The sequence below is a fragment of the Drosophila serrata genome, unplaced genomic scaffold (assembly GCF_035046125.1).
Source record: "Drosophila serrata isolate PLE 108 unplaced genomic scaffold, ASM3504612v1 contig_225, whole genome shotgun sequence".
Lineage (NCBI taxonomy): Eukaryota > Metazoa > Arthropoda > Insecta > Diptera > Drosophilidae > Drosophila > Drosophila serrata.
Genome location: NW_028257123.1, coordinates 88,424 through 114,912, shown reverse-complemented (window position 1 = coordinate 114,912; position 26,489 = coordinate 88,424). Strand labels below are relative to the sequence as shown.

The window sequence follows — 26,489 nt, the reverse complement described above, 5'->3', positions numbered from 1 at the left end:
AATTGTGTTAAAGAGCTCGTTAGGGACATTTATTTTGAAAGATGAAATGTCCCTTGCGTAAGAAAATTTGAACTTTTCCACCTTTATCTTAATTTTTTCGGCTCTGGTTTTGCCTTGTATAAAGGCGAGAACATCTTCCGATGTTTGGTCAGATGAGAGCCGCGAGACAAAAATATGTCTCGTCGGTGGAACCGCTATAAGGGCTTTTGGCAAGGCAGATTGGTTATCTGCGGTTCCATTGTCGGTCGGTATTCCGGGCCTAACACCCTGGGCAGATATATCGTTAAACACGGGACTTTGAGTGGTCAATATTTGGGACAAAACAGAAATCACCGGCGGTACGGGCACTCCCGCTGCACATTCGGATACCGAATCTTTCCTAGCGCTCGATCTCAGCACTCTTGGAATTAATGCTGAGGTCGAGGGCTGTGCCGATGGAGGCTGCTGCTGAGAGCCCGTTGCAGGTAGTTGGGGTCCGTCTACATGCTGCCCACCAGTAGCAGTTTTTTTGCGCCTAGGAGACTCATTTAATAGCGTACGGCTATTAAATTGGGTGTCCAGCGCCAAGAACATATCAAGAGTTTTACGAAAACTCGTTAAAATGCCGTCATTTCCCTTTCTACATCGCGACAGGCCTCACAGCAGTAACGCAGGCCGATGTTTTTCCTTACATCGTCCACCGTCCGAGCTGCAACTCCAATACACTTGGCGTGCATGACGTTGTCGCACAGCCAGCAGCCGATTGTAAGGTCACCTGCAACAATTGCCTTTTTGCAGGTTTTAACGGAACAGACAATATTTGAGGACATTTTAGCGACTTACCACTGTACTTTCAATTGAAAAAAACAACAGAGCTATGAAGAAAGAAGCGAGAGCGAGAGCGAGAGAGCGTAATAGATTAGATAAGATAAGAAGTGTAGCGGCTTAACTAAAGCGAGAGAGTTGGAGAGCGTGGGAGATAAATAGATGAAACGTTTAGCTGTTGCGACGGCGCAAACAAAAGCTAGACGAAGAAGGCACAAAAAGGAATTCAAAATATGCAAAAGCTAGCACTAGCAGCACAACTAAATTGGAGAATAAAACCAATTATATACACAAAATTAGGATAGCTGCATGCACACGCGAAGTGAACGGGAAGTTATAAACACAAATTAGAAAATTTAAGTTAACCCCGGTGGTTAGATTGAAACTTTAACACAAAACGAGAGCGCAAGAAAAAAACACGTCCGTTCACTTGGAAAGATGATAAGTATTGTTTAGTAAAGCTTTTATTTGCGGTGAGAACAAGTACTGATTTTATTAATAAAACTTAACGGTATTTTTAGCTAAAAATGGTTTTTAAGAAATAGTGTGTAAGAAGAATTGTGGAGTATAAACATTGTTGCTTATAACTTATACCGCGACTTAAACAGGTGTTCAACCTACACTAATGTTTAACGAGAAACTCGGTGTGGTGGTGCTTCAGATTGCTAGTTCGTATATTTTGAATATTTTGGCTGTATTTTCTTTAACTGTCTGGAACACCTGTTTTATGTCAATCTTAGCTTTTGTTTTACTGATAATAGTGCTGAATGTGTTTACGATTAATTCTGAAGGTATTCCGCTGGACACAGCTTGACGCTCTATAGGAATGTGAGTGGAAAATATCCATCTGTTTCGTTGAGAAGTTGTTACCCACAACGTTTTAGCGTATCAGTCTTGTGGATAAACAACTGATTCAAATCACACCGCTTTTCCACGCTAAATGTGGCTTGCTGATTAAAGCATATATGTGTGCTCAGCCTTTGGCAACTAAGACAGTGCTCAAACTCGCCCTTGGTGAATCCCATGAACTGATCTCTATTGGCATTCACGGCTGTTTTAAGGCTAAACTCTTTCCAGCTTCCTGCTGTAACGGAACTGCCTTTCTTTGGGCAACGCCGGGCTAGCTCAGGGTGCCCAGGGCTGGGTCCGACCCAAGGCCCGCAGTCCGCACAATTTAAAATACCGAATTAATCGGACGTCTCGGACTAAACTACAAGTGTCATCACTAACAATACAAAAAGGTAAACAAACAACAAAAATTAAGCTGCTGGGTTGAATTTGTGGCTTGGCTGGTTCCGCCACGACGCGCCCACCCATCCAGTGATGCCTCCTCCACATTTCGGGGCATCACCCATCTCCGGCATGTCGGAGCTTACTCCAGGAGGTCTAGCGACTGGCCCATCTCCTCCCAGGTAAAACTTACTCCATTTTCATTTTAATCTTTTACTGGCTATTGATTATAAATTTTTGGCATCTTACATCTAACGGAGTTACAAATATGGTTTTAGGCGCCAACTCGTCCACGGCGAGAACGTGGCCTCAGCCAGGGATGCGCTTGCACCAAGGCTGCCTTTTATTGGGGACCGACAACGTTGGCGGAGGAGAAGCTTTTCGGCCACCAATTGGCCACGATTGGCTAAGAGCTTCTTAATTGCTTCTTCTCCGTTCCCCAATTGGTCGCAGCGCATGGGTTGCACCAGCTATCCCATCTCGCCCTGGTTTGGCGCCGGGTGGTAAGGGCTGCCCGCAGGTCGGCGGCAGCTGCCTGGGCAGAAATTAATACGCAATTCGCCCCTTATTTCGTCCCATCCGGAACGGACTCACCGGATGGTAGCAGCTGAAGTGAATTTCCTGCAGTGGCTCAGCCGGCTGCTTTGGGTGTCGGAACTGTGTTGCGGCGGCGGCTCAGCGGATCTGGGGTCGTCTTTGGGCTGCGACGGCTCCGAAGTTGGCTCCGGCCGGCGGACTTGGCTTGCGGCGGCGGCGACGCGGTGGCCAGCAGCTCGGGCGACGGCTCTGGGAAAACGGCACTGGGTGCCTCTGAGGCGACGGCTCAGGAAAACGGCACTGGGTGGCTCTGAGGCGACGGCTCAGGGAAACGGCACTGGGTGGCGATCGGTCACGTCTCCAACTTGATTCCGGGATCACGTTTTTTTCTTTCCGAAGTTAACCGCCCACGGTATCCATCCAGATTTTTTCTCCTCGTTTTTTCCGCTCGCACTTCCCTTTATAGCCCGGTTCCTTTCCTCTGTTCCAGACTCCAGCCGTTACTTTTTCATCGCCCTTGCTGAGAGAAAGGGCAAGAACCCTTTCTCTTAGGCCGCTTCGAACTTCCCGGTTCGCTCATTTTCCTCGCCCCCTCCTGGTCCAACCAATTTCACCTATCGATATATCGATAGTCCTTCAGCCCGTTCCCTTCCGAAATGCAACACTGCATTCCATGTTGGAATGGAATATTTAATTAATAACTTACAATTTTTTTACGAATAAATCACATTTTCGTTAAAAATCATAATTATGAATTTAATTACATTGCGATACCAAGTATAAACATTTAAAACCAAATTTTCTTTTCCGGAATTTAGTCAATATTTTCACCACCCTCGGAGTCGATGAAGTGCTAAAATTATCGAATAAGCAGTTTGAATGGGTTGTTGCCGATATTTTCATTAATTCAGTCAATTAATCGCATATGGAGTCCCCTAAATATTAAACATTTCCAATTGCCTAAACATTGTCTTGTATCGTTTATTGTAATGGTTTCGTTACCATGGTGGCTTCAAAACCGGATTTCTATTAAACGTGCTAACATCATTGCTGGCTATACTTTCTATTATAAATTAGAAGAATCAAGTTGCATTACAAATAAAAAACCTTTAAGTGTACATATACAAAAGCATTCCTTCTTTTTTTTTGGTTTCCTAAATAAATCTTTTATAGGTACAATGATTTTAGATTATAGGTATACTGCTGTATCAATTATGATAAACTGTAATAAAAAGTCAACTTAATACTTTGGGCAAACAGGCTATTAATGGCATTCACTACAAGCCCACCCAACTTTATAAGATTGGTATTATTGCGCTTAATATATGGAATCGCCTCTAGTATGGGTATAGAAGATAAATTAGAGGAGTCATTTATTGGTGTGTTATACCTCCAGGCGCTAACGATGCACTTGAACTTGATGATACTGACAATGAAGGGATAATAATGTATTGAAATTCAAATTAAATTTCATATTTAGATTATTAATAAAAATGTTGTTTATGGAAATAAGCCTATCTCACTTCTTTATTATTTCAGACCCTGTTCGATAAGGCAAGCGCAACAATGCAATCCCATGGTATTGTAGCAAGAATCTTTTGCGTACGAATTAAAGTCAAAAAAAAAACTTTGTGTTACGATATCGTGTACAATTCAACGGATTAATCTGCTAAAAACACGCATATTAGAAACAAATGTTATCTCCCGTTCTTGCGCTCCCGTGTACATCGGACCTTAGCGCACTGCCCGACGAGCGAATCTATGTGGCCGAAACCCCGCTCCCGAGTTCCCGAGCTGCTAAACGAGCTGAGGGACGGTGAGTTCGCGCTCCACTTCTCGGGCGCGCTTTCGCAGTGTTAACCTGGGCTTATCGGTCGGGATCGCGGCCCTTATTTTTAAGCTAATAGTGCCATGTATGCAGCCTATAAAGCTGACACGCTGAAATCACCCCTGACGGGTTTTCTTCGTTTCGTGACGTGGGATTTGTGGCTTCAACCTTATAACTCTTTTTTGCAGTAGTTGAAATTTTCCAATTTACCTTCGTCATCGATCGTCAAAAGTTTACATCCGTGTCCGTATTGTGTGCGCCGCCAAATTCCTCGCCGTTTCCTTCGGTCCTCATTGTCCATCCACTTGCCAACATACACACACACACGCCTTCTAAGCTTTTGCACATATTTCTGTGCTAAATCCTCCGTGAACAGAGAAATTGTGTTGTGAGAAAAAGAGCATCATTAATATCGGCCAGCCGGTGTACACTTACATCGCGAGGTTTTCCTGTTCGCCCAACAGTACGTCAATGTCCCAATAAATGCCTTTACACATGCATAAATGCATGCCTATATATTTTCTGCCTCCGATTCAAGGAACTAACATCCGACAAATATAATCAAAAAAAATTTAAGAGGGCAAAACATGCAGCGATAAGATCCAAACGCAAACGTAAGTGTTTTTAGCCGCCGCTTTGCCGACGGCATATCCCAATGAGTTCATTTCTTCTGAGCAAAAGCCAAGGGCTTATTTGAATCGTTTCGGCTCCGTATTAAATAAAAAATTTAATCAGTAATGAATTATCCATTACGGGATACATCCACAATTCGTGACCAATGTTCTAAGCACAGAATATAAACAAACCTCCACGTCCGAGCTACGCAATAGAGAACAAATATTAAGGGAAAAATACATAGATAAACAAATAATACAAAATAATATTAATAAAATAAATTCCTAAGCTACCATACTACCATCCATATTTATATATTCTAAAATACATCAAGAATTTTAATTTCTAATAAAAATTAATTCCCATAAAAGAGAAAGAGAACATACTCCATAGTTTGGTCTGACTTCAATATTTTAAAACCTAAGACATTTCAACCAGTGATGCCAATATTAAAAAAAAAAAGACAGATTGACAAAAAAAAACAGGTAAATATAGGATGAAAATATTAATAAAAGGATAGAAAAAAGGACAAAAAGTTTGCTTACAGTAATTTTATAATATTGTTATTAAGATAATAGTTTTAAGTCATCTTCGATTATTTTTCCTTCGTCATTATTGCTGTCCTCATAAGCAGCCATGGAGCACCATGGAGGCACTTGGTAATGTTAAGTGCGTCTCCACTTTCAATTGAAACAAGTGAAAGGAACGTCGATTGAATTTTCTCGCAATAAGCGCTGCAATATATTATAGCAACCCCTGAAAACACAAAAATTTAAATATGTATATTAGGCTACATTAACGACTGTTACTTACCTAGAAGCTTGGTTATACTTATATCGGTAGACTCGTCAATTAACAGACTGAACTTTTCGTTGCCCAGGTCAAGACGCAGATCTTCATTAAAGTGCACAGACAATACATTTTTAATAAGGTTAGTGCACTTGGTTCTGTGTAATTTAACCTTCTTCGCGCCAAAATGTGTTTTCAACAATTCACTTAGGTGACCAACCGGCTAAATAGCACAATACTGGGCTATAAACATAGCTATCGCAGCTTCTTTGCGACAAGTTTCTGAAGATTTGACCAGCTCGAAACAAATTTTACTTTGTTTCACCAAACTTGATGTGCATGTTTTTTTGTCGTCATGTGCGCTCTTATTTGGTCAATTCTACAGTTAATACTGAATTTGCAGTTTTTGCAATAAGCCTTGTTATTGTCTGAATTATGTCGGCTAATCCAATCTTTAAAATCGGGCTGCAGTAGCCAGCAATCCCGAAACTTTTGCTTGTTCACTTTGTAACGGAACTACATCCTTTCTCGGGCAACGCCAGGCTAGCTCAGTAGGCCCAGGGCTGGGTCCTACCCAATTCTACCTGTCCCTATCGATATATCGATAGTCCTTCAGTCAGTTCCCACCCGAAATGCAACACCACCCAAGGATATGGAGAGCTCCTCCCGGCTTCCAGCGGCTCGACAGGATCATTGGGAGCATTTATATCGGTATCTCCAGCGCAGCGTACGGTGCCCAACGCGGGACCCACGCCTTACGGGAAGTACCCTTTCTCCAGTGTCTGGTCCATGTGTACTTTATGATCCCTCTTCCAGGTCACACGCGGATATCTTTGGCGTGGTATACATCCAAACTCCGGCCCTGCATGTCTTCGAGCTCGTACGCGTTGCTTCCTATCGTCCTCACCACCCTGGCCTTGAGGAACTTCTTGGCAAACTTGGAGTTAAATTGCCTTCCGAAGTCGCTAAGAACGAAATTCCGGCGATACATCTCCTGGCCTGGCTTTGCGGCGAACTCTCTGGCCCTCTGGTTATAGCGTTGGCGACAACGATCGTACGAGGCCTCCAGACACTTGCGCACCTTCTCCTGCACGACTCGGAGCTTGTCAGCCATTGGCATACCGGCCATCTCGTGGTCGCACAGAGACTGCAGCTTCCTGGCCAATCAGTAGCTGGAACCATGTAGGAACATGTGATGTCCGAAAAGCGTGAAAAACGGTGCTTCGCCCGTAGCCGAGTGGACTGCGTTCCGGAGGGCCACTTCGATCTCGGGAAGGTAGGCATCCCATTCCCTATGATCGTTCTCCAGGAACCCTCGGATAGCCGCCAGAACGCTCCGATTCACTCGTTCCGCTGCGTTGCTCTGTGGAGAGTATATCGGTATATATATTTAAATGCCGAATCCCAAAGCTCTCCATGGCCTCCTCGAAGATCTTCGACACAAACTGAGGAAATCCACAACATTCGAGGCTTTCGCTTCCTTCATGGCCCTCAGGAACGTGTATTTGGAAAAGGTGTCCACCACAATGAAGATCCAGGCATGCCCTTTCTTCGACCTCGGGTGCTTGCCAAGGAAGTCGATGTACAGCTTCTGGAATGGCCGCTCAGTCTGTACTCGCTCACCGATTCCGACCGTCATACGGTGATTCGGCGCCTTCGACTCCTTGCAGACCTGACATCTTCGAACAAATTCCCGAACCTGCAGCACCATCCCGGGCCAGTAGAACTGCCGCCGAAGGATCTCCAGTGTCTTCCCCATTCCGCCGTGAGCTGCCTTTGGGTCCGTATGGGCTCGCTCTACCAGGCTGTGGGTCAGACTCGGCGGTATCCAGAGCTTCCACGCTGATCCGTCCACCTCGTCGTCCAAAGTTGCCGGGGAGGTTCTCTTGAAGATGAGCCCGTCCTCAATCCTAAGATCCGGTAAGTTATCCTCGTTGCCCAGGATCTCTTAGACTAACTCCTGGTACTCCTTTTCAGCAAATTCGGTGGTCTCAAAACCCAGCAACTCTGTCAGGTCCACAGAGATCTCCTCCACGCATCGCGAAAGCGTGTCTGCCACCACGTTCTCGCTGCCTTTTCGGTGTTCTATGGTAAAGTTGAAACCCTGGAGCTGCAGAGACCACCTGGCCAGGCGTCCCGACAGATCTTTCATGGACATCAACCACTTCAAGCTGGCTGATCCGTGATGCACGTAAACGGCATGCCTTCCACGTATGGTCGGAACTTCCGGATCGCCAGGAGAGCTGCCAGGCACTCTTTCTCGGTGACGGTGTAATTCACCTGATGTTTGTTCATCTTTGCGGAGAAGAATGCTATCGGCTGCTCCTGGCTGTCCTCGTTCTTTTTGGAAAAGAACGGCTCCAACCCCGATGTGTGATGCGTCACACTGAATATAAAAGTGCCGCTTGAAATCGGCGTGCACCAGTACTGGTGCCGTGGTTAGCGCCATCTTCAAGGCTTCAACCGCCAGCTGCGCTTCCGGACTCAATGAAAACTTGTTTCCAGTTTTTTTGAGGGATTCAGTCAACGACGCTGCTAGTGTTGCGAAGTTTCGAACGAATCTCCGATACCAGCCTGCTATTCCCAGAAACGCGCGCTCCTCCTTCATCGACCTCGGCTCCGGCATCCTCCTGATTGTTGCCACTCTACCGGGATCCATGCTCAGACGACCTCCACCCACGACGAAACCCGAATAAGTCAAAGACTTGAAGCAGAATTTCGATTTATTCATGCCGATAGTTAATCCTGCTTCTCTTAGGCATTCGGCGACCCGTCGTAGGTATCGGAAGTGCGTCTCGATGTCCGGGGCCAGAATGAGCAGATCGTCCAAGTATACAAATACGTTGGATCGGATCTCGGCTGGGATTACTCGATCCATGAGTATCACCAGCCTCTGTGCCGCATTACAGAGCCCGAAAGGCATCACCCTGAATTGTTAGAGGGGTCGACCAGGAACTGTGAACGCGGTCAACACCTTGCTCTTCTCGTCCAGTTCGAGCTGCCAGAACGCAAATTTCAAATCCACGCTGGAGATGAACGCCGTTTGATCGATTCTGGACAGGATTCCATCGATACTAGGCAAGGGGTAAGCGTCCTTGACGGTTACGTGATTTAGTTTCCTGGCGTCTAAACAAAATCTATCCTTTCCAGGCTTCGACACCACCGTCATCCGGTTGCTCCAAGGGCTCTTGCTCTCCTCGATGACTCCCAGGGCTAGCATCTTGTCGAATTCGTCCTCGACCACCTTTTGCTTCGCTGGAGACATAGGGTAGGGTCGGTCTTTGAAAATTTTGGCGCCTTCCACCAGCTCTATGGAGTGTTTCTCCAGGCCAGTCGTTCCCAAACCATCCTTCTCGAAGGTGAGGAACCTCTGCTTGATTGCCTCTAGCGCTCGGTTCTCGGCTTCAGATAATGTCCAGGATTCGGGGTCAGTCTTTTTCTCGTTGTCATCTTCCTGGTCGGCGTAGTGCTCCATCTCCCTGGCATGAACTTCTTCGGCCTTCTTCACCACTTGAACCGGGATATTTCCAACTACGCCCGGAGCCAGGTCGCCTGTTCCAGATAAGGGCACAGATAGAAATGAATGTTTTCTACCCTTCCCTCATACTCCACAGGTACCTCTATCCGTCAGATGATTGACCGATCCTCTCCAGCGGCAGTTCGCACCACCGAGAATTATTAGAATTAGAATTATCCTTAACGCCTATCTTTTCATTTTTAAGGTTTCCTACTGCGCGGAATTCTGCGTTGGGCGAGCCCATTCCGCTCTGGGATCGCCAAGCCGTCCGTTTCGCATACAATTCGGCCACTTCGGAGCGACGGTGTCGGCCTTTCCGCAACGGAAACAAAAAACTTTGTTCAACTCCTGCCCGCAATCCCGAAAACCGTGGTCCGTGGCTCCACAATTCCAGCAGCCAGCCCGAAAGGATTTCGAGGCCGCTCCCGGACTTCCTGCACTTCCAGTGGTTGCTCATCTTCATCCTCCTCTGGCTCTGGAGCAAACGCCTCACTGACTCGGTTCCGTTCCGCTCCTTGGTAGCGCGTTGGTGGTGGGAATTGGGCCCGAGCTCTGCGTCCGAAGGTACGCTCCACCTCGAGGCTCTCCTGCCGCAACTTATCCACAGTGAGTAGCTCCATCGCATACATGAAGCGAGCGATCCCTTCTCTTAACCATTTTTTCATCACCTTAACCAGGTGACGCTCCGGCATCGGCTTCTTCAGGCGAGAAGCAAGGGTTTGCATCGCATGCTGGTAATCATCTACGCTCTCCCCTGGTTGTTGCTCCCGCTGCAGTAGCTGATGCATCCGCTGATGCTCCGTCTCGTGGCTCTGGAATCGATCTAGCAGCTGTCCAGTCGGTGCTGCTGCACGTGGATCCAAAACCACTCCAGGGCCCTATCCGTTAGCAGCGTGTGGAAATTTCTCATGACCTCGGCCCACGAGCAACGCGATTGCCTCTGGAGGTACTCCAAGCGAAACAGGAAGCCTTCGATGTGGTTCCGCTCGTCCTCACCGCTGAACGAGACGTTCCACCTATCCACCCTTGTGACCTGGGGACTGACTCCTGCATCCCAGTTGACGTACGCCCGTTCGTCACGGAATCCGCCGGCGCGGCGGTCCTCGACACGCCAGTTCCGACCAACGCTGTCATCCCGACGCGTCTCCTCAACCTCGATGGAACCGACGGGGCTGAATGAGTAGATCTCGGCTGGATCTGGCGCCCTCTTGGGCGGCTTCGGCGGAACTCGTGGCGTAGGCCTCGTTGCATGACCGGCGGACGTCTGTCTATGCCTGGGTACCGCTCCGCGGGCGTCGTGCACGGGCTTCCTCGCTCGTCCAAACGGAGGTGGTGGCTGCTGTGGGCGCTGTTGTTGTCCTGTTGCTGTCGACTGCTGCTGCTGACTCTCGATCCCTCCAGGTAAGTGCTGCTGCTTTGTGGCGTGGTGGAGGTCGTCTGAGCATGGATCCCGGTAGAGTGGTGGCAATCAGGAGGATGCCGGAGCCGAGGTCGATGAAGGAGGAGCGCGCGTTTCTGGGAATAGCAGGCTGGTATCGGAGATTCGTTCGAAACTTCGCAACACTAGCAGCGTCGTTGACTGAATCCCTCAAAAAAACTGGAAACAAGTTTTCATTGAGTCCGGAAGCGCAGCTGGCAGTGGAAGCCTTGAAGATGGCACTAACCACGGCACCAGTCCTGGTCCACGCCGATTTCAAGCGGCACTTTTATATTCAGTGTGACGCATCGCACACATCGGGGTTGGAGCCGTTCTTTTCCAAAAAGAACGAGGACAGCCAGGAGCAGCCGATAGCATTCTTCTCCGCAAAGATGAACAAGCATCAGGTAATTACACCGTCACCGAGAAAGAGTGCCTGGCAGCTCTCCTGGCGATCCGGAAGTTCCGACCATACGTGGAAGGCATGCCGTTTACGTGCATCACGGATCAGCCAGCTTGAAGTGGTTGATGTCCATGAAAGATCTGTCGGGACGCCTGGCCAGGTGGTCTCTGCAGCTCCAGGGTTTCAACTTTACCATAGAACACCGGAAAGGCAGCGAGAACGTGGTGGCAGACACGCTTTCGCGATGCGTGGAGGAGATCTCTGTGGACCTGACAGAGTTGCTGGGTTTTGAGACCACCGAATTTGCTGAAAAGGAGTACCAGGAGTTAGTCTAAGAGATCCTGGGCAACGAGGATAACTTACCGGATCTTAGGATTGAGGACGGGCTCATCTTCAAGAGAACCTCCCCGGCAACTTTGGACGACGAGGTGGACGGATCAGCGTGGAAGCTCTGGATACCGCCGAGTCTGACCCACAGCCTGGTAGAGCGAGCCCATACGGACCCAAAGGCAGCTCACGGCGGAATGGGGAAGACACTGGAGATCCTTCGGCGGCAGTTCTACTGGCCCGGGATGGTGCTGCAGGTTCGGGAATTTGTTCGAAGATGTCAGGTCTGCAAGGAGTCGAAGGCGCCGAATCACCGTATGACGGTCGGAATCGGTGAGCGAGTACAGACTGAGCGGCCATTCCAGAAGCTGTACATCGACTTCCTTGGCAAGTACCCGAGGTCGAAGAAAGGGCATGCCTGGATCTTCATTGTGGTGGACACCTTTTCCAAATACACGTTCCTGAGGGCCATGAAGGAAGCGAAAGCCTCGAATGTTGTGGATTTCCTCATAAACGAGGTCTTCTACAAGTTCGGGGTCCCAGAGATCGTGCATTCGGACAATGGACGACAGTTTGTGTCTAAGATCTTCGAGGAAGCCATGGAGAGCTTTGGGATTCGGCATTTAAATATATATACCGATATACTCTCCACAGAGCAACGCAGCGGAACGAGTGAATCGGAGCGTTCTGGCGGCTATCCGAGGGTTCCTGGAGAACGATCATAGGGAATGGGATGCCTACCTTCCCGAGATCGAAGTGGCCCTCCGGAACGCAGTCCACTCGGCTACGGGCGAAGCACCGTTTTTCACGCTTTTCGGAGATCACATGTTCCTACATGGTTTCAGCTACTGATTGGCCAGGAAGCTGCAGTCTCTGTGCGACCACGAGATGGCCGGTATGCCAATGGCTGACAAGCTCCGAGTCGTGCAGGAGAAGGTGCGCAAGTGTCTGGAGGCCTCGTACGATCGTTGTCGCCAACGCTATAACCAGAGGGCCAGAGAGTTCGCCGCAAAGCCAGGCCAGGAGGTGTATCGCTGGAATTTCGTTCTTAGCGACTTCGAAAGGCAATTTAACTCCAAGTTTGCCAAGAAGTTCCTCAAGGCCAGGGTGGTGAGGACGATAGGAAGCAACGCGTACGAGCTCGAAGACATGCAGGGCCGGAGTTTGGATGTATACCACGCCAAAGATATCCGCGTGTGACCTGGAAGAGGGATCATAAAGTACACATGGACCAGACACTGGAGAAAGGGTACTTCCCGTAAGGCGTGGGTCCCGCGTTGGGCACCGTACGGAACTGCGCTGGAGATACCGAACTAAATGCTCCCAATGATCCTGTCGAGCCGCTGGAAGCCGGGAGGAGCTCTCCATATCCTTGGGTGGTGTTGCATTTTGGATGGGAACTGACTGAAGGACTATCGATATATCGATAGGGACAGGTAGAATTGGTAGGACCAGGAGGGGGCGAGGAAATTGAGCGAACCGGGAAATTTGAATGCGGCCTAAGAGAAAGGGTTCTTGCCCTTTCTCTCGGCAAAGGCAATGAAGGAACAGGAAAAGTAACGGCTGGACTTCTGGAACAGAGGGAAGGAACCGGGGCTATAAATGGAGGTGGTAATGGAAAAAACCCGGAGAACAGAAAATTTTTGGATGAAAACGTGTGCGACTAATTTCGCGAAAAAGTCGAGAAGATGGAACGTACCACGAGGAAAAGTTGGACGACGTGACCGATCGCCGCCTCCATTTCGTAGCCCAGAGCCACCTCAGTGCTGCCGCGTCAGAGCCGCCTGAGTTCCGTCGCCTCATTGCCGCCGCCTCCATTCCGTAGCCCAGAGCCGCCCAGTTCCGTCGCCTCAGAGCCGCCGCCTCCATTCCGTCGCCTCAGTGCCGCCGTGTCAGTGCCGCCGCGTCAGAGCCGCCTCAGCGCCGCCACAGAGCCGCTGCACCGCCTAAATCACCGCAGTAGCCGGAGCCGTAGCCGAAGCCGCCGTAGTGCCCCTAGCCGCCGAAGCGTGGCCGGAGCCAACACCGCAGTAGCCGGAGCCGGGCTTGCCGCCGCCTCACGTGGCCGGAGCCATCACCGCAGTAGCCGGAGCCGTAGCCGAAGCCGCCGTAGTGCCCATAGCCGACGAAGCGTGGCCGGAGCCAACACCGCAGTAGCCGGAGCCGCGAACACCCATACTCCTATATTTCTCTTGGAGCTCCAGCAGGGATTAGGGAACAAAGAAGGGAAACATAATTTTGTGGCCGATTGAGGCCGAATCATTGAAGGCTTCTCCTCCGGTAGTTTTGAGTCCCCAAAAGAGGCCTTGGCGCAAGCGCATCCTTGGCTAAGGCCACGCTCTTGCCGGGAGTGGGTTGATGACCAATAGCCAAAAAGAAGTATACGTTTGTGAACGTAAACTAAAATAAAATATTATTATGAAAATGGAGTAGACCAGTTTACCTGGGGGAGATGAGCCGGTCGCCAGGCCGCCTGGAATAGGCTCCGGTCCGCCGGAGATGGGTGATGCCCCTAGATAACCAGGAGGCATCACAGGATGCCTCTGTTTTTTCTGTTTTTGTTGTAATTAGTGATGAGAGTTGTGTTTTGTGGGGAGTGTTGTCAGAGACGTCCGATTTGTTCCGATTATTTAATTGTGCGGACTGCGGGCATTGGGTCGGACCCAGCCCTGGGCCTACTGAGCTAGCCTGGCGTTGCCCGAGAAAGGATGCAGTTCCGTTACAATAGAGTTGTTTTTCGATGAATTTTTTACCAAACTATCGATATAAGTATGGCAGCCGCGAAAAGTTGCCACCTGTTTCATATTTTACAGCTGATAATAAATTTAAATTGGAGCGCAAAAGCAACTATTTTAGAAAAAAAGAATTAATATTAGATTTAAAAAAAGGACAGATTTTCGGATGAGAAATCTTAAAAAAAAGGACAGATTTCAGGTATGCGGATGATTTTCAATTTTTACCGGATAAAGCGTTAAAAACAGGACAGATCTGTCCGGAAAAAGGACAAATTGGAAACACTTATTTGAACCACTTCTTCGGAAAGTTTCTCCTCTCCGACACCTGAACTCTAGTGGCAACAAGTTAAATTTGTTCTGGGGCACACATTAACACTTCTGCCACTACCGAATCTGCAAAATTGTTTCCCTACATATGCCAAGTCCATAGCGATCAGATTGAGACCTTGTGGGAAAATGTGGAAAAGAGCTATAAAAGCAGCTCCGATCTTCTTTCCGTGTCTGCTGACTGTACGGCCACCGTGACAGTGATGGAACCCAAGTAAAAGTATTGTAACTCCGTCTATTCAAGATGTGTTGCCCAACTTCAAGAAGCAACAGAGAAGGGAGCCTTCCAGTATACCCAGACCAACCCACCATCCCACCCCCCAGTCTGCCACCAGTGGACACCGAAGATTTCGCTGTTGACAGTCTTCGGTGGCCCACGTTCAAAAACCTTATCACTGCGATATTTATTCACAACTCGCGTCTCACCTACTATCCACTTAAGTCGGCCACTGCGAGCGCCTTAGAGCGCCGTCTTCATTCTTCCGAAGAGTGACTCCAGCGTACAAACGGTGTGACCTTTGTGCCCCGAAAAACCACCTCGTGTTTACATGTATGCGAGCGATCAGATTTCGTCCGAAGAAAGCAACTCTGCTTGCTAAGAATCCGCTATTGTTCCAACTGTTTGGCCCACGAACATTCCCAAGGCAAGTTCCGCAGTTGTGACCGATGCAACCCTTGCCATTAACATCATTCATGTTAAGGGGCCCCTAGCGGCGGCCGGTGCGCATCCACTGTCCACCGAGCTTCCAAGACCTCGGCAGTTATGCGCACCCGTATGCATCGGGCCTTCGCGCAGTGCCAGGCGAACGAATCTACATTCCCGATCGAGCGCCCCCAAGTTCCCGACCTTCATTCACTGCTAAACGAGCTGAGGGGCGACTCTCGCACTGTTAAGCTGGGCTTATCGGTCGGAGCCCGGTCTTTATGTTTAAGCTAGTTTAGTTTTATGTAAGTAGCGAAATAAAGCCGACACGCTGAAATCAATCCACGACGCACCAGAATTTTTTTCATTTTAACCCCGACGGGTTTTCTTCTTCAGTAAGCCGAAGTGGCAATCAATGGAAAATTATATGAAGTAGCCATACGATATAAAGTTTATTATAGTTTAAGAAGAATGCATTTCTGATGATATACAACAAATAGCATAGCTCAGTACCATGCTCACCTACCTCTTAATCCTCTTCTTCATCGGCATTGAAATTCGCCTCGAAGAAGCGCTTATCTTATCGCCACAACCGTGGTTTCTATTAAGTACCGTGCTCTGATTGATAAGCACAATGATATCGGTCGCCTGCTGTGGAAGAAGTGGGAGGAGATTGAGGCCAAGTTGGTCGACATGGTAACCGACAGGTTGGTTAGCATACCGACCGGTCCCATCCGCTCCTTCGACTCCTCATACGTGGTGAGGGGTTTGTGTGGCTAAAATTAGCGGCACTTGGGCTGGCCATTAGATTAGGCTAGTCCACGCAAGGGAGATCCCAAGGAGACCCAGAGCTCGCATCTGGTTACCGAAGGGGCAAACCGACCATGCCAGAGTGATTGCCTGTTTAAGGGCCTAGAGCCCGGACGTCCATACAGAGGACTGGACCATCCTCAAAGCTGAACAGGAGATGAAGGTGAACCAACCTCTTCTCCTGCTGATAAACCAGGCCAACGACGACAAAGTCCGGTACAGCATTAGGAAGGCCAAGATAAAGGTCTTCTTTGCCGAACCGGACGGGATAATGGAGGAGGTCGATGACACCAACAAACTGTTGGACGACTTGGTCATCGACGACAAATACCCTGACGCTACCCCAACCAACATCGATGTCGAAAATCATGCAGATTAATCTGAAGCGCAGCTCGCACGCTTCAGCTAATCTCACGTTCCTTCTAAGTGAGAGGGATATCGACATCGGTATGATACAGGCATGTCGCTGGACTAAGGATCCCAGGACACACACTACTGTGTAGAAACTCGAATGGTAGATCGAGAGCTTGCATAGTAACTTAGAACCAATTTAATGCTTTTCTCTGTCCCAATCTCAGCACACCTGGCCTAGCTGTGGCCAGATTAGTGGCGGCGGATGGGAGCGGAATTATGATCGCATCGGCATACATGGCACATGACGAGCCGGCCCCGCCTGAGCCGGTAGTCAAGGTGCTGCAAAGGGCCGAGGAAATGAAGATGACCCTGCTGCTCGGGTGTGATGCGAATGCGAAGCACACGCTTTGGGGGAGTCCAGAAACCAACGAAAGAGGTGAGTCACTCTTTGATAGTATTATATGTAGAAACGTTACGGTATGTAACAAGGGTAATACGCCGACCTTCATCATTCTGAGCACGGAAAATGTTCAAGGTTGGGAGGAGGTGTTAAATCTCACCTTGCAAATCGAACACGGTAAATACAGGGTTGAGAACTGGAGGGTATCGATAGAACACTCTTTCTCAGACCATAGGTACACTTTCTTTGATCTAATGGCACCAGTAAACAAACAGGCACCAAGAAGAAACCCCCGTAAGACGAATTGAAACAAATTCAGCGAAATTATTCAATCTAAATTAAACAGAAGGAGGATCAAGATACAATCCACATCAAAGGCACTTGACAATGAGGTGGAGAACCTTACGAACATCTTAAACAACGCCTTCCAAGATAAATGTAAGCTATCATTCTCGAAGAAGCAGTACTTACTGGGTGAAAAAAGGAACTAAGCGAACTCAGAAAGAGAGCGAGAAAGTCATTCAACACCAGCTTTGTAACACGGGAATGGAGGCCATACAAAGGAGGACAAAAAGCTTACAAAAAATCAGTATATAGGGCCAAGAAATTATCCTGGCAAAGCTACTGCGATTCACTAGAAGACATAAATGACACGGCGAGAGTAAGCAAGATTCTCGCCGAAGGGCACATAAGCCCCACCCTTATCTACAGAGCAGATGGTTCTGCTACGACGACACTTGAAGAGTCATTAGAGCTACTAGTTGACACCCACTTCCCAGGAAACCTGCGAGTGAATTCGAAACGAGAGGAGGGAACGAACACTCAAATAAACACGCCAACGAAAAACATCATTACCACGGCCACAATCGGCCAAGAATAGCATCTGCAGATGGTTAAAAGCCATTTACGAAGCTTGTATAAGACTGACGCACATCCCACTCTTGTGGAGGAAAGCAAAAATCATATTTATACCGAAACCGGGCGGAAGGGGGCACATCCTAGCAAAGGATTACAGACCGATAAGTCTCACCTTCTTCGCCCTGAAGACACTACACTATGTGGAACTTGATCCGTTTTCGTGGCCAAAATTAAAATTTTTGCAATTGAAATTTTATGAATTATTTTCAGTGCAGGTTTCTTGTATAATCATGGTTATGACTATAGGAAGGTATTTTAGAAAAGTGGGCGTGTCAATGCCCCCCTCCGCCCACAGAAATAAAAAAAGACGAATATTTAAAGCAATTTTTAAATTAGGGACCCCAATTTTGGAACACAGGATGGATTTCTTATTTCAAATGTGTCTTGCAAATTTGGTTCAGATCGGATAATAAATACTGAAGTTATTCAAGAAGAACATTTTTTTTGGTTTAATTATTCTACATATTAATTATAAACTTCATCATTGCCATTAATATGTATTGTCGTCTTCCCTAACGTCGATATCAGTTTTAACGGTTAAGAAAACCGTATATTTTGCGGAGTTTGATTGTTCCACAATATATTTCCGAAGGAATTGAACCTCCCTTGCTCACGCCACACTACTGGGAGTTCTGCACTTCTGATCAAGATGTTGCTTCCTAATAATTCAAATTACACAGAAAAACACACAATGAGCATATATATATTGAATTCAGAATTGACAAACCTACAACGTGTATATGGACACTCACTGATACAATTTGAACCTTTTTTTAAACCCTTTGGAAAGATCAACTTTCTTTCTAAAAGTGACAAGGGGACAGCACTTGCTAAATATACAAATTTTTAGAACAATACGAAAGCAGTATCAACACATAGTAATAACCTGAAGAATTCATATTCAGTTTGAATTTGGTTAATTAATGATTCTTTGTCAGAGATATGCCAATTTGAAACTGCACCGCAAAGTGCAGTTTGAAACTGCACCGCAAAGTCAACCTTTAAGACAGCCCGTGGTGTTCGCTTGCAACAGCTGATTTTAACGGGGTTATGATAAATAGCTGGACGATCACAGCCAAGCTGAGTGCCACTCACCTTACGCGGACTGTGAAGAGAGGCACACCTCAGGGCGGGGTCCTATAGTGCGACGACGTAGTACTGCTAGTATCAGGACCATACACTAACGTTATTAGCGAAATAATGACAGTTGCGCTGGGTCGCTTAAATAAATGGGTAAAAACCTGCGGCCTAGGTATTAATCCCAGTACGACAGAACTCATGCTCTTCACAAGAAGAACAAAGATACCACCCTTCAACATGCCTAGTGTAAACGGCATGGACCTAAAACTAGCGGAGCGAGCTTATTATCTAGGAGTAATACTGGACAAAATTCTCTCGTGGAAAGAAAACATTGCAAAAAGAGTAAGGAAGGGAAGCATTGCCTTTTACTCCTGCAGGAAAATGTTTGGAAACAAATGGGGACTACACCCAAAGATAATTATATGGCTCTACACAGCAGTAGTACGGCCAATACTAACATACGGAGTTCTAGTATGGTTACCGGTTATGGTTCTATTACTAACTAGGGCATACAACAGAACGAAGCTGAGACGGATAAAATGGACAGGGAGTGCAGGGGCCGTGGGTGCAACTGGAACAGAGACAAAGTAGTAGTAGAGAACGAGGTGTCCCTCTACACCGATGGCTACAAGATGAGCTGCCGCGTAGGGGCTGGGATCTACGCGGAGAATTGGGGAATTGAAAAGGCTTTCAATCTCTCAAACTCAGCTTTAAGGAAAGCAGTCGAACTCTCCTTAAGGCAGGACCTCAGGGACACCAGAGAGCGGATCTACTCGGATAGCCAAGCGGCTATTAAATCCCAAGCTGCCCTGCTCGGCATGGATAAGTACAGACTTCGAATTACCGATATCCCTAAACGCGATCCATACAAGGATCCATGACCACTTTAGGCAGATAGCTAATAAAGAATGGCAAAGTAAGAACGAGCACAGAAGGTCATAAGAATGTTGGCCGAGGTACGACAAAAAAAAAAAAACAGTGAACTGCTATTCAACAGCAAACGGTATATCAGCAGGATCACGGCAGTCACCAACGGACAATGAGCGATCGGATCGTACGCAATGGAGGTGGGACTGCCACACAATACAATCTGTAGAAGCTGCAAGCAAACTACAGAGCAAGAGACACCGGAACATCTGCTCTGCTTCTGCCCAGCGCTGACCCACATCAGACTTCGCCACTTTGGTGCCTACCAGATTGAGTCACTGGGAAGTATAAGAAAGCTGAAAGTATCGGCAATCCTAGGTTTCCGTACTGACTCTGGTTGGTACTGATGGTGATCAGGATCACCAACAACAAACAGAGGAAGTGAAACAAAAAGGAGCTTAGCTCTAATTGGAAGCCGTAGTAACCTACCTACCTAAGTACCGTGCAGGCGCATATGTGCCATGTCGCACGCTTCTAGACTCGGAATCTCAAGTCCATGGCACTGCTAAGATGATAAAGGAGGAGCCTTAGTGCGAAGAACATTTCATTATGCATTATATTCGCCTTCCATCTGGGGAATATTAGGTTCGTCTTCGATAACCTTTTTGAAATATTAATAGGTTTCGTACGTTTCCCGTGCTCTTACAGGGGAAATCTATACAAATCTATACAAATATACAAGTCTGATAGAGTCATTGATAGATAAGGTAAACCACGTGCGCTGAGCTTGCATATTTTTGAGTAGCGATCGTGGGAATACTAATCCGGAAGTTTCCTGAGTTGGAAGTAAATTGAACTTTTGGTTTCTTCACCCGGTTGCGCCATATGTATTGAGTTTGCATCTTCTTTGCCAACAATTTTGGAAACTTGGTTGTCCCTTCCCTTGGTCTTCCCTCCTTAAACGCGACTGTCCTCGGTCGCAACGTAAAAGAGTACCGGTTCGGGGTAGTGTAGGCTTTTCTTGCATTTCCGGAAGGGGGCGGATGTTCTTTCCTTCTGTTTACGTTTACGTAGGAGTTCTGTGGCCATGCCTATTATTACTACCAGGAGGATGATGGTAGATACATAGCTAACAGAAGCTGATATTGTTGCTTTGCTTCTTAGTTTCTCGATCACTTTTGTGTTGTTGATGTTTAATTCTTTGGCCATTCGAAGTGAGTGAACTTCCTCAAGTTTAGTTTTTTCTCCCATGAGTTGGAAAACTGGAGGTTCTGGTTCGGCCATGTTGTTTTGACTCCTTTTCATCCAGCGATACTGGTCCATTGAAATCGTTCAGTAGTATGGTGCCTGGCAGTATCTCCTCAAAATCTGGTATGTGCTGATTGTTAATTATTTTACATTCGGGTTCTCTTAAAGTTAGTAGTGCATTTACACAAGTATCGTTACTTAAATCTAACAACTTTTCCGAGTTACAAATAGTCTTATCATTATGGGATTCCCATGGTTCTGTTATTGCAAATAGTTGTTTCATACATTCTAACAAATTTTCGTGTTTTTTTCATTTATAATTTGGGCTTTCTTTATTGCTTTAATTTTTAGTGTTCTGCAGTTGTCTTTTTTTATGGGTAGGCTAATAATGTAAAGGAGGTCGTTACCATTTGTGGCTAATTTGACCTTAGCAAACTCTAGTAGTTTTTCTTCGATAAAAAATAAGTTATTTTCTTTTCTGAAGATATCTTCTATTATTGTGGTTTCTGTGATTGTAAATACAAATGAATTTACTGTGTTTGATTTCGTCCATATAATTGCGTGTATTAAATTAGTTATTTCTTCTTGTATTAATTTTATTTTATATTTAAGGATATTTGCTTTCTGATTTTGAATTTCTTCTGAGCTCTGAGCGACTTTTACCATTGCACTAGTGACGTTAGTAAGTTGGTTGATTTTTTTATTAATTAATCTATTGGGTACTACTTGTCTTATTGTTATCTAATTGTTCATTTATATTGTTCTCTAAAATTTCGTAATCGTGATGAGCAGGCGTTCCGAAAAGCCATTTCCAAGCTGTACCTATTGCTTCTATTGCTCTTTTTTGTCTTTTTCGAGTTTGTAATCTGCGTAAATCAGTATGTAGCTAACTTAATTCGTAAGAAAGATATGGGTGTAATGGGTGAGATTATATGATTTTATGAAGTTATTCATACAGTTCCGAAAGTGTTTCTTCGTAGTTCTGTAAGTCAAAAATGTGGATGATTTTAAGTGTTCCGTCTTGTTTAGCTGCAAGTCCTGTTTCACGTGAGATGATTTGAAAATTGGAATAAACGAGGACCGTGGTTATCCCCAAGCATGTTGGTGAAAATAGTCTGAAAATGTATGTTCTTATATTATTTTTATAAATGATTTTTCCGGTTCGTGTTTTAATAGTGGTGTTTTTATTCTCTGCTACTTTCTCAGTTTTGTATCTGGGTTTAAGTCTTGTTCCTAGTCTTTTAACTATGTTTACTAGTACTGTGTCACCTGGTGAATATTGAAACGGTTGTTTTCTTTTTTGATTGTGGTATTCTAGATTTATAACCTGTTTTGTTTTTATTTTCTATATAATTTCTTCCCTCTTTTCCTCGATGCCTTTTATTGAAATTGGAATTGTGCTTCTGAAAAATATGTCTATGGGTCTGTCTTTCGTTACTAGTATATGGATTTATTATATTCCTGAACTGATTTAAAAAGTAAGTCTGCAAATGTCATACTCTCGTCGTCTTTTTTGAGACATCGCATAATTTCGGTTAATGTTGTATGGAATCTTGCTATTTTTCCATTACTCGTCGATGAATATGGGGCTCTGGTATGTATTAATATCTTAAGTTAAAAAAAAAAAATCTTAATCTTTCCAAGTGAACGGACGTGTTTTTTTTTTCTTGCGCTCTCGTTTTGTGTTAACGTTGGCCGGAGCCATCACCGCAGTAGCCGGAGCCGCGCATGCCGCCGCCTCACGTGGCCGGAGCCATCACCGCAGTAGCCGGAGCCGTAGCCGAAGCCGCCGTAGTGCCCCTAGCAGCCGAAGCGTGGCTGGAGCCATCACCGCAGTAGCCGGAGCCGTAGCCTAGCCGCCGGTGCGCCGCTAGAACCGCCTAAGCCGTAGCGCAGTAGCCGAAGCCACCTACTATTCGACGAGAACGTGACCAGAGCCGCCGCAGAAGCCCAGAGCGCTGCCAGTTAATCCGGTGAGTCCGTTCCGGAAAGGGCCATGACAAGGGGGTTGGCTATATAAGAGTTTTGTGTTATACTCGTTCTTTACCCGTGTCCTCCGCTCGACCGTATCCTGGGTCCGGGGTTGGTGCAACACGAGCGCTGTGATCCAAGGGAAACGGAGTAGAAGCCGGTCGTTTTCTCTTTCTTGTTTTTTTTTGCGAACACCTATACCCCTATATTTCTCTTGGAGCTCCAGCAGGGATTAGGGAACAAAGAAGGGAAACATAATTTTGTGGCCGATTGAGGCCGAATCATTGAAGGCTTCTCCTCCGGTAGTTTTGAGTCCCCAAAAGAGGCAGCCTTGGCGCAAGCGCATCCTTGGCTAAGGCCACGCTCTTGCCGGGAGTGGGTTGATGACCAATAGCCAAAAAGAAGTATACGTTTGTGAACGTAAATTAAAATAAAATATTATTATGAAAATGGAGTAGACCAGTTTACCTGGGGGAGATGAGCCGGTCGCCAGGCCGCCTGGAATAGGCTCCGGTCCGCCGGAGATGGGTGATGCCCCTAGATAACCAGGAGGCATCACAAGATGGGTGGGGCGTCGTGGCTGAAACACCAATGCCACCAATTTGTCTCAGCCGTGTCCGTCCGTCTATATTTAATTGTTTATCTGTTTTTGTTGTAATTAGTGATGAGAGTTGTGTTTCGAGAGGAGTGTTGTCAGAGACGTTCGATTTGTTCCGATTAGTTAATTGTGCGGACTGCGGGCATTGGGTCGGACCCAGCCCTGGGCCTACTGAGCTAGCCTGGCGTTGCCCGAAAAAGGATGCAGTTCCGTTACAATATGGCGCCCAAATCTAAAAAATAAAAGAATAGCGGGATGACGACGTCTCGAAAGGCCACGTCCTAGGTCATCCAGCCCTCGCATTCGGTGGCTTGCGAGGCCTATATTACGGTCTGCAACTGCACCGAGGACTGGGGATTGGTGACAAAGGCGTAGGATATTTGTTGAGTTTATTTTTAATTAGTTTTCCCAGTCAGGACGGGAGGCTTGGTCCTCAGAAAGATGGACAATTGCTCCCGGGCACAGTTCACAGAGGGTGCTGCGGTGGCAGGGTGGTGGCATCCGGGCGTGGGAACGACGGATTCGCATCCCGCCACAAAGCAGCAGCACTTACCTGGAGGGATCGAGAGTCAGCAGCAGCAGTCGACAGCAACAGGATAACAACAGCGCCCTCAGCAGCCACCACCTCCGTTTGGACGAGCGAGGGAGCCCGTGCACGACGTCCGCGGAGTGGTACCCAGGCATGGACAGACGTCCGCCGGTCATGCAACGAGGCCTACGCCACGAGTTCTCCCGAAGCCGCCCCGGAGGGCGCCAGATCCAGCCGAGATCTACTCATTCAGCCCCGACGGTTCCACCGAGGCTGAGGAGCGTGTCGAGGACCGCCGCACCGGCGAATTCCGTGACGAACGGACGTACGTCAACTGGGATGCAGGAGTCAGTTCCCAGGTCACAAGGGTGGATAGGTGGAGGTCGTCTGAGCATGGATCCCGGTAGAGTGGTGGCAATCAGGAGGATGCCGGAGCCGAGGTCGTTGAAGGAGGAGGGCGCGTTTCTGGGAACAGCAGGCTGGTATCGGAGATTCGTTAGAAACTTCGCAACACTAGCAGCGTCGTTGACTGAATCCCTCAAAAAAACTGGGAACAAGTTTTCATTGAGTCCGGAAGCGCAGCTGGCAGTGGAAGCCTTGAAGATGGCGCTAACCACGGCACCAGTCCTGGTCCACGCCGATTTCAAGCGGCACTTTTATATTCAGTGTGACGCATCACACATCGGGGTTGGAGCCGTTCTTTTCCAAAAAGAACGAGGACAGCCAGGAGCAGCCGATAGCATTCTTCTCCGCAAAGATGAACAAGCATCAGGTGAATTACACCGTCACCGAGAAAGAGTGCCTGGCAGCTCTCCTGGCGATCCGGAAGTTCCGACCATACGTGGAAGGCATGCCGTTTACGTGCATCACGGATCAGCCAGCTTGAAGTGGTTGATGTCCATGAAAGATCTGTCGGGACGCCTGGCCAGGTGGTCTCTGCAGCTCCAGGGTTTCAACTTTACCATAGAACACCGGAAAGGCAGCGAGAACGTGGTGGCAGACACGCTTTCGCGATGCGTGGAGGAGATCTCTGTGGACCTGACAGAGTTGCTGGGTTTTGAGACCACCGAATTTGCTGGAAAGGAGTACCAGGAGTTAGTCCAAGAGATCCTGGACAACGAGGATAACTTACCGGATCTTAGGATTGAGGACGGGCTCATCTTCAAGAGAACCTCCCCGGCAACTTTGGACGACGAGGTGGACGGATCAGCGTGGAAGCTCTGGATACCGCCGAGTCTGACCCACAGCCTGGTAGAGCGAGCCCATACGGACCCAAAGGCAGCTCACGGCGGAATGGGGAAGACACTGGAGATCCTTCGGCGGCAGTTCTACTGGCCCGGGATGGTGCTGCAGGTTCGGGAAGAAATGGGATGGTGCTGCAAGGAGTCGAAGAAAGGGCATGCCTGGATCTTCATTGTGGTGGACTACTTTTCCAAATACACGTTCCTGAGGGCCATGAAGGAAGCGACAGCCTCGAATGTTGTGGATTTCCTCATAAACTAGGTCTTTTAAAAGTTCGGGGTCCCAAAAATCCTGCATTCAGACAATGGATGACAGTTTGTGTCGAAGATCTTCGAGGAGGCCATGGAGAGCTTTGGGATTCGGCACTTAAAAACTCCGATATACTCTCCACAGAGCAACGCAGCGGAACGAGTGAATCGGAGCGTTCTGGCGGCTATCCGAGGGTTCCTGGAGAACGATCATAGGGAATGGGATGCCTACCTTCCCGAGATCGAAGTGGCCCTCCGGAACGCAGTCCACTCGGCTACGGGCGAAGCACCGTTTTTCACGCTGTTCGGACATCACATGTTCCTACATGGTTCTAGCTACCGATTGGCCAGGAAGTTTCAGTCTCTGTGCGACCACGAGATGACCGGTATGCCAATGGCTGACAAGCTCCGAGTCGTGCAGGAGAAGGTGCGCAAGTGTCTGGGTACTTCCTGTAAGGCGTGGGCCCCGCGTTGGGCACCGTACGGAACTGTGCTGGAGATACCGAACTAAATGCTCCCAATTATCCTGTCGAGCCGCTGGAAGCCGGGAGGAGCTCTCCATATCCTTGGGTGGTGTTGCATTTTGGATGGGAACTGACTGAAGGACTATCGATATATCGATAGGGACAGGTAGAATTGGTAGGACCAGGAGGGGGCGAGGAAATTGAGCGAACCGGGAAGTTTGAATGCGGCCTAAGAGAAAGGGTTCTTGCCCTTTCTCTCGGCAAAGGCAATGAAGGAACAGGAAAAGTAACGGCTGGACTTCTGGAACAGAGGGAAGGAACCGGGGCTATAAATGGAGGTGGTAATGGAAAAAAGCCGAAGAGCAGAAAATATGTGGATGAAAACGTGTGCGACGGATTTCGCGAAAAAGTCGAGAAGAAGGAACGTGACCACGAGGAAAAGGTGGACGACGTGACCGATCGCCGCCTCCATTTCGTAGCCCAGAGCCACCTCAGTGCCGCCGCGTCAGAGCCGCCTGAGTTCCGTCGCCTCATTGCCGCCGCCTCCATTCCGTAGCCCAGAGCCGCCCAGTTCCGTCGCCTCAGAGC

At 47.7% G+C, this 26,489-nt stretch overlaps 2 protein-coding genes and 2 long non-coding RNA genes across 4 annotated transcripts; 3 read left to right on the top strand and 1 right to left on the bottom strand.

Moving 5' to 3' along the window:
- Window positions 1-2,025: 2,025 nt before the first annotated feature.
- Window positions 2,026-3,828, top strand: LOC147644171 (uncharacterized). The gene is made up of 2 exons (XR_015270969.1): window positions 2,026-2,216; window positions 3,390-3,828. It is a non-coding gene; the product is annotated as an uncharacterized LOC147644171 (long non-coding RNA).
- Window positions 3,829-8,507: 4,679 nt separating this feature from the next.
- Window positions 8,508-10,908, top strand: LOC147644170 (uncharacterized). The gene is made up of 4 exons (XM_086829855.1): window positions 8,508-8,888; window positions 8,954-9,417; window positions 9,526-9,926; window positions 9,998-10,908. Exons 2-4 carry the CDS (start codon window positions 9,215-9,217, stop codon window positions 10,207-10,209), a joined length of 816 nt encoding a protein of 271 aa, XP_086685981.1. The 5' UTR covers window positions 8,508-8,888; window positions 8,954-9,214; the 3' UTR covers window positions 10,210-10,908.
- On the bottom strand, window positions 10,906-11,774 carry LOC147644169 (uncharacterized). The gene is made up of 2 exons (XR_015270972.1): window positions 11,504-11,774; window positions 10,906-11,446 (listed from the first exon to the last, which is right to left on the bottom strand). It is a non-coding gene; the product is annotated as an uncharacterized LOC147644169 (long non-coding RNA).
- A 13,757-nt stretch (window positions 11,775-25,531) lies between these two features.
- Window positions 25,532-25,948, top strand: LOC147644168 (uncharacterized). The gene has a single exon (XM_086829858.1). The coding sequence runs from the start codon at window positions 25,532-25,534 to the stop codon at window positions 25,946-25,948; it is 417 nt and encodes a 138-aa protein (XP_086685984.1).
- The last annotated feature ends 541 nt before the right edge of the window (window positions 25,949-26,489 follow it).

Excerpts from the sequence above, each read along its gene's own strand:
- LOC147644168 (XM_086829858.1), top strand. The coding sequence starts at position 25,532 with ATGGAGAGCTTTGGGATTCGGCACTTAAAAACTCCGATATACTCTCCA.
- LOC147644170 (XM_086829855.1), top strand. The coding sequence starts at position 9,215 with ATGTCCAGGATTCGGGGTCAGTCTTTTTCTCGTTGTCATCTTCCTGGT. Across the intron at positions 9,418-9,525 it reads CCTTCCCTCATACTCCACAG|GTTTCCTACTGCGCGGAATT; the intron begins GTACCTCTATCC and ends TTCATTTTTAAG. Across the intron at positions 9,927-9,997 it reads CCTGCCGCAACTTATCCACA|GTGACGCTCCGGCATCGGCT; the intron begins GTGAGTAGCTCC and ends CACCTTAACCAG.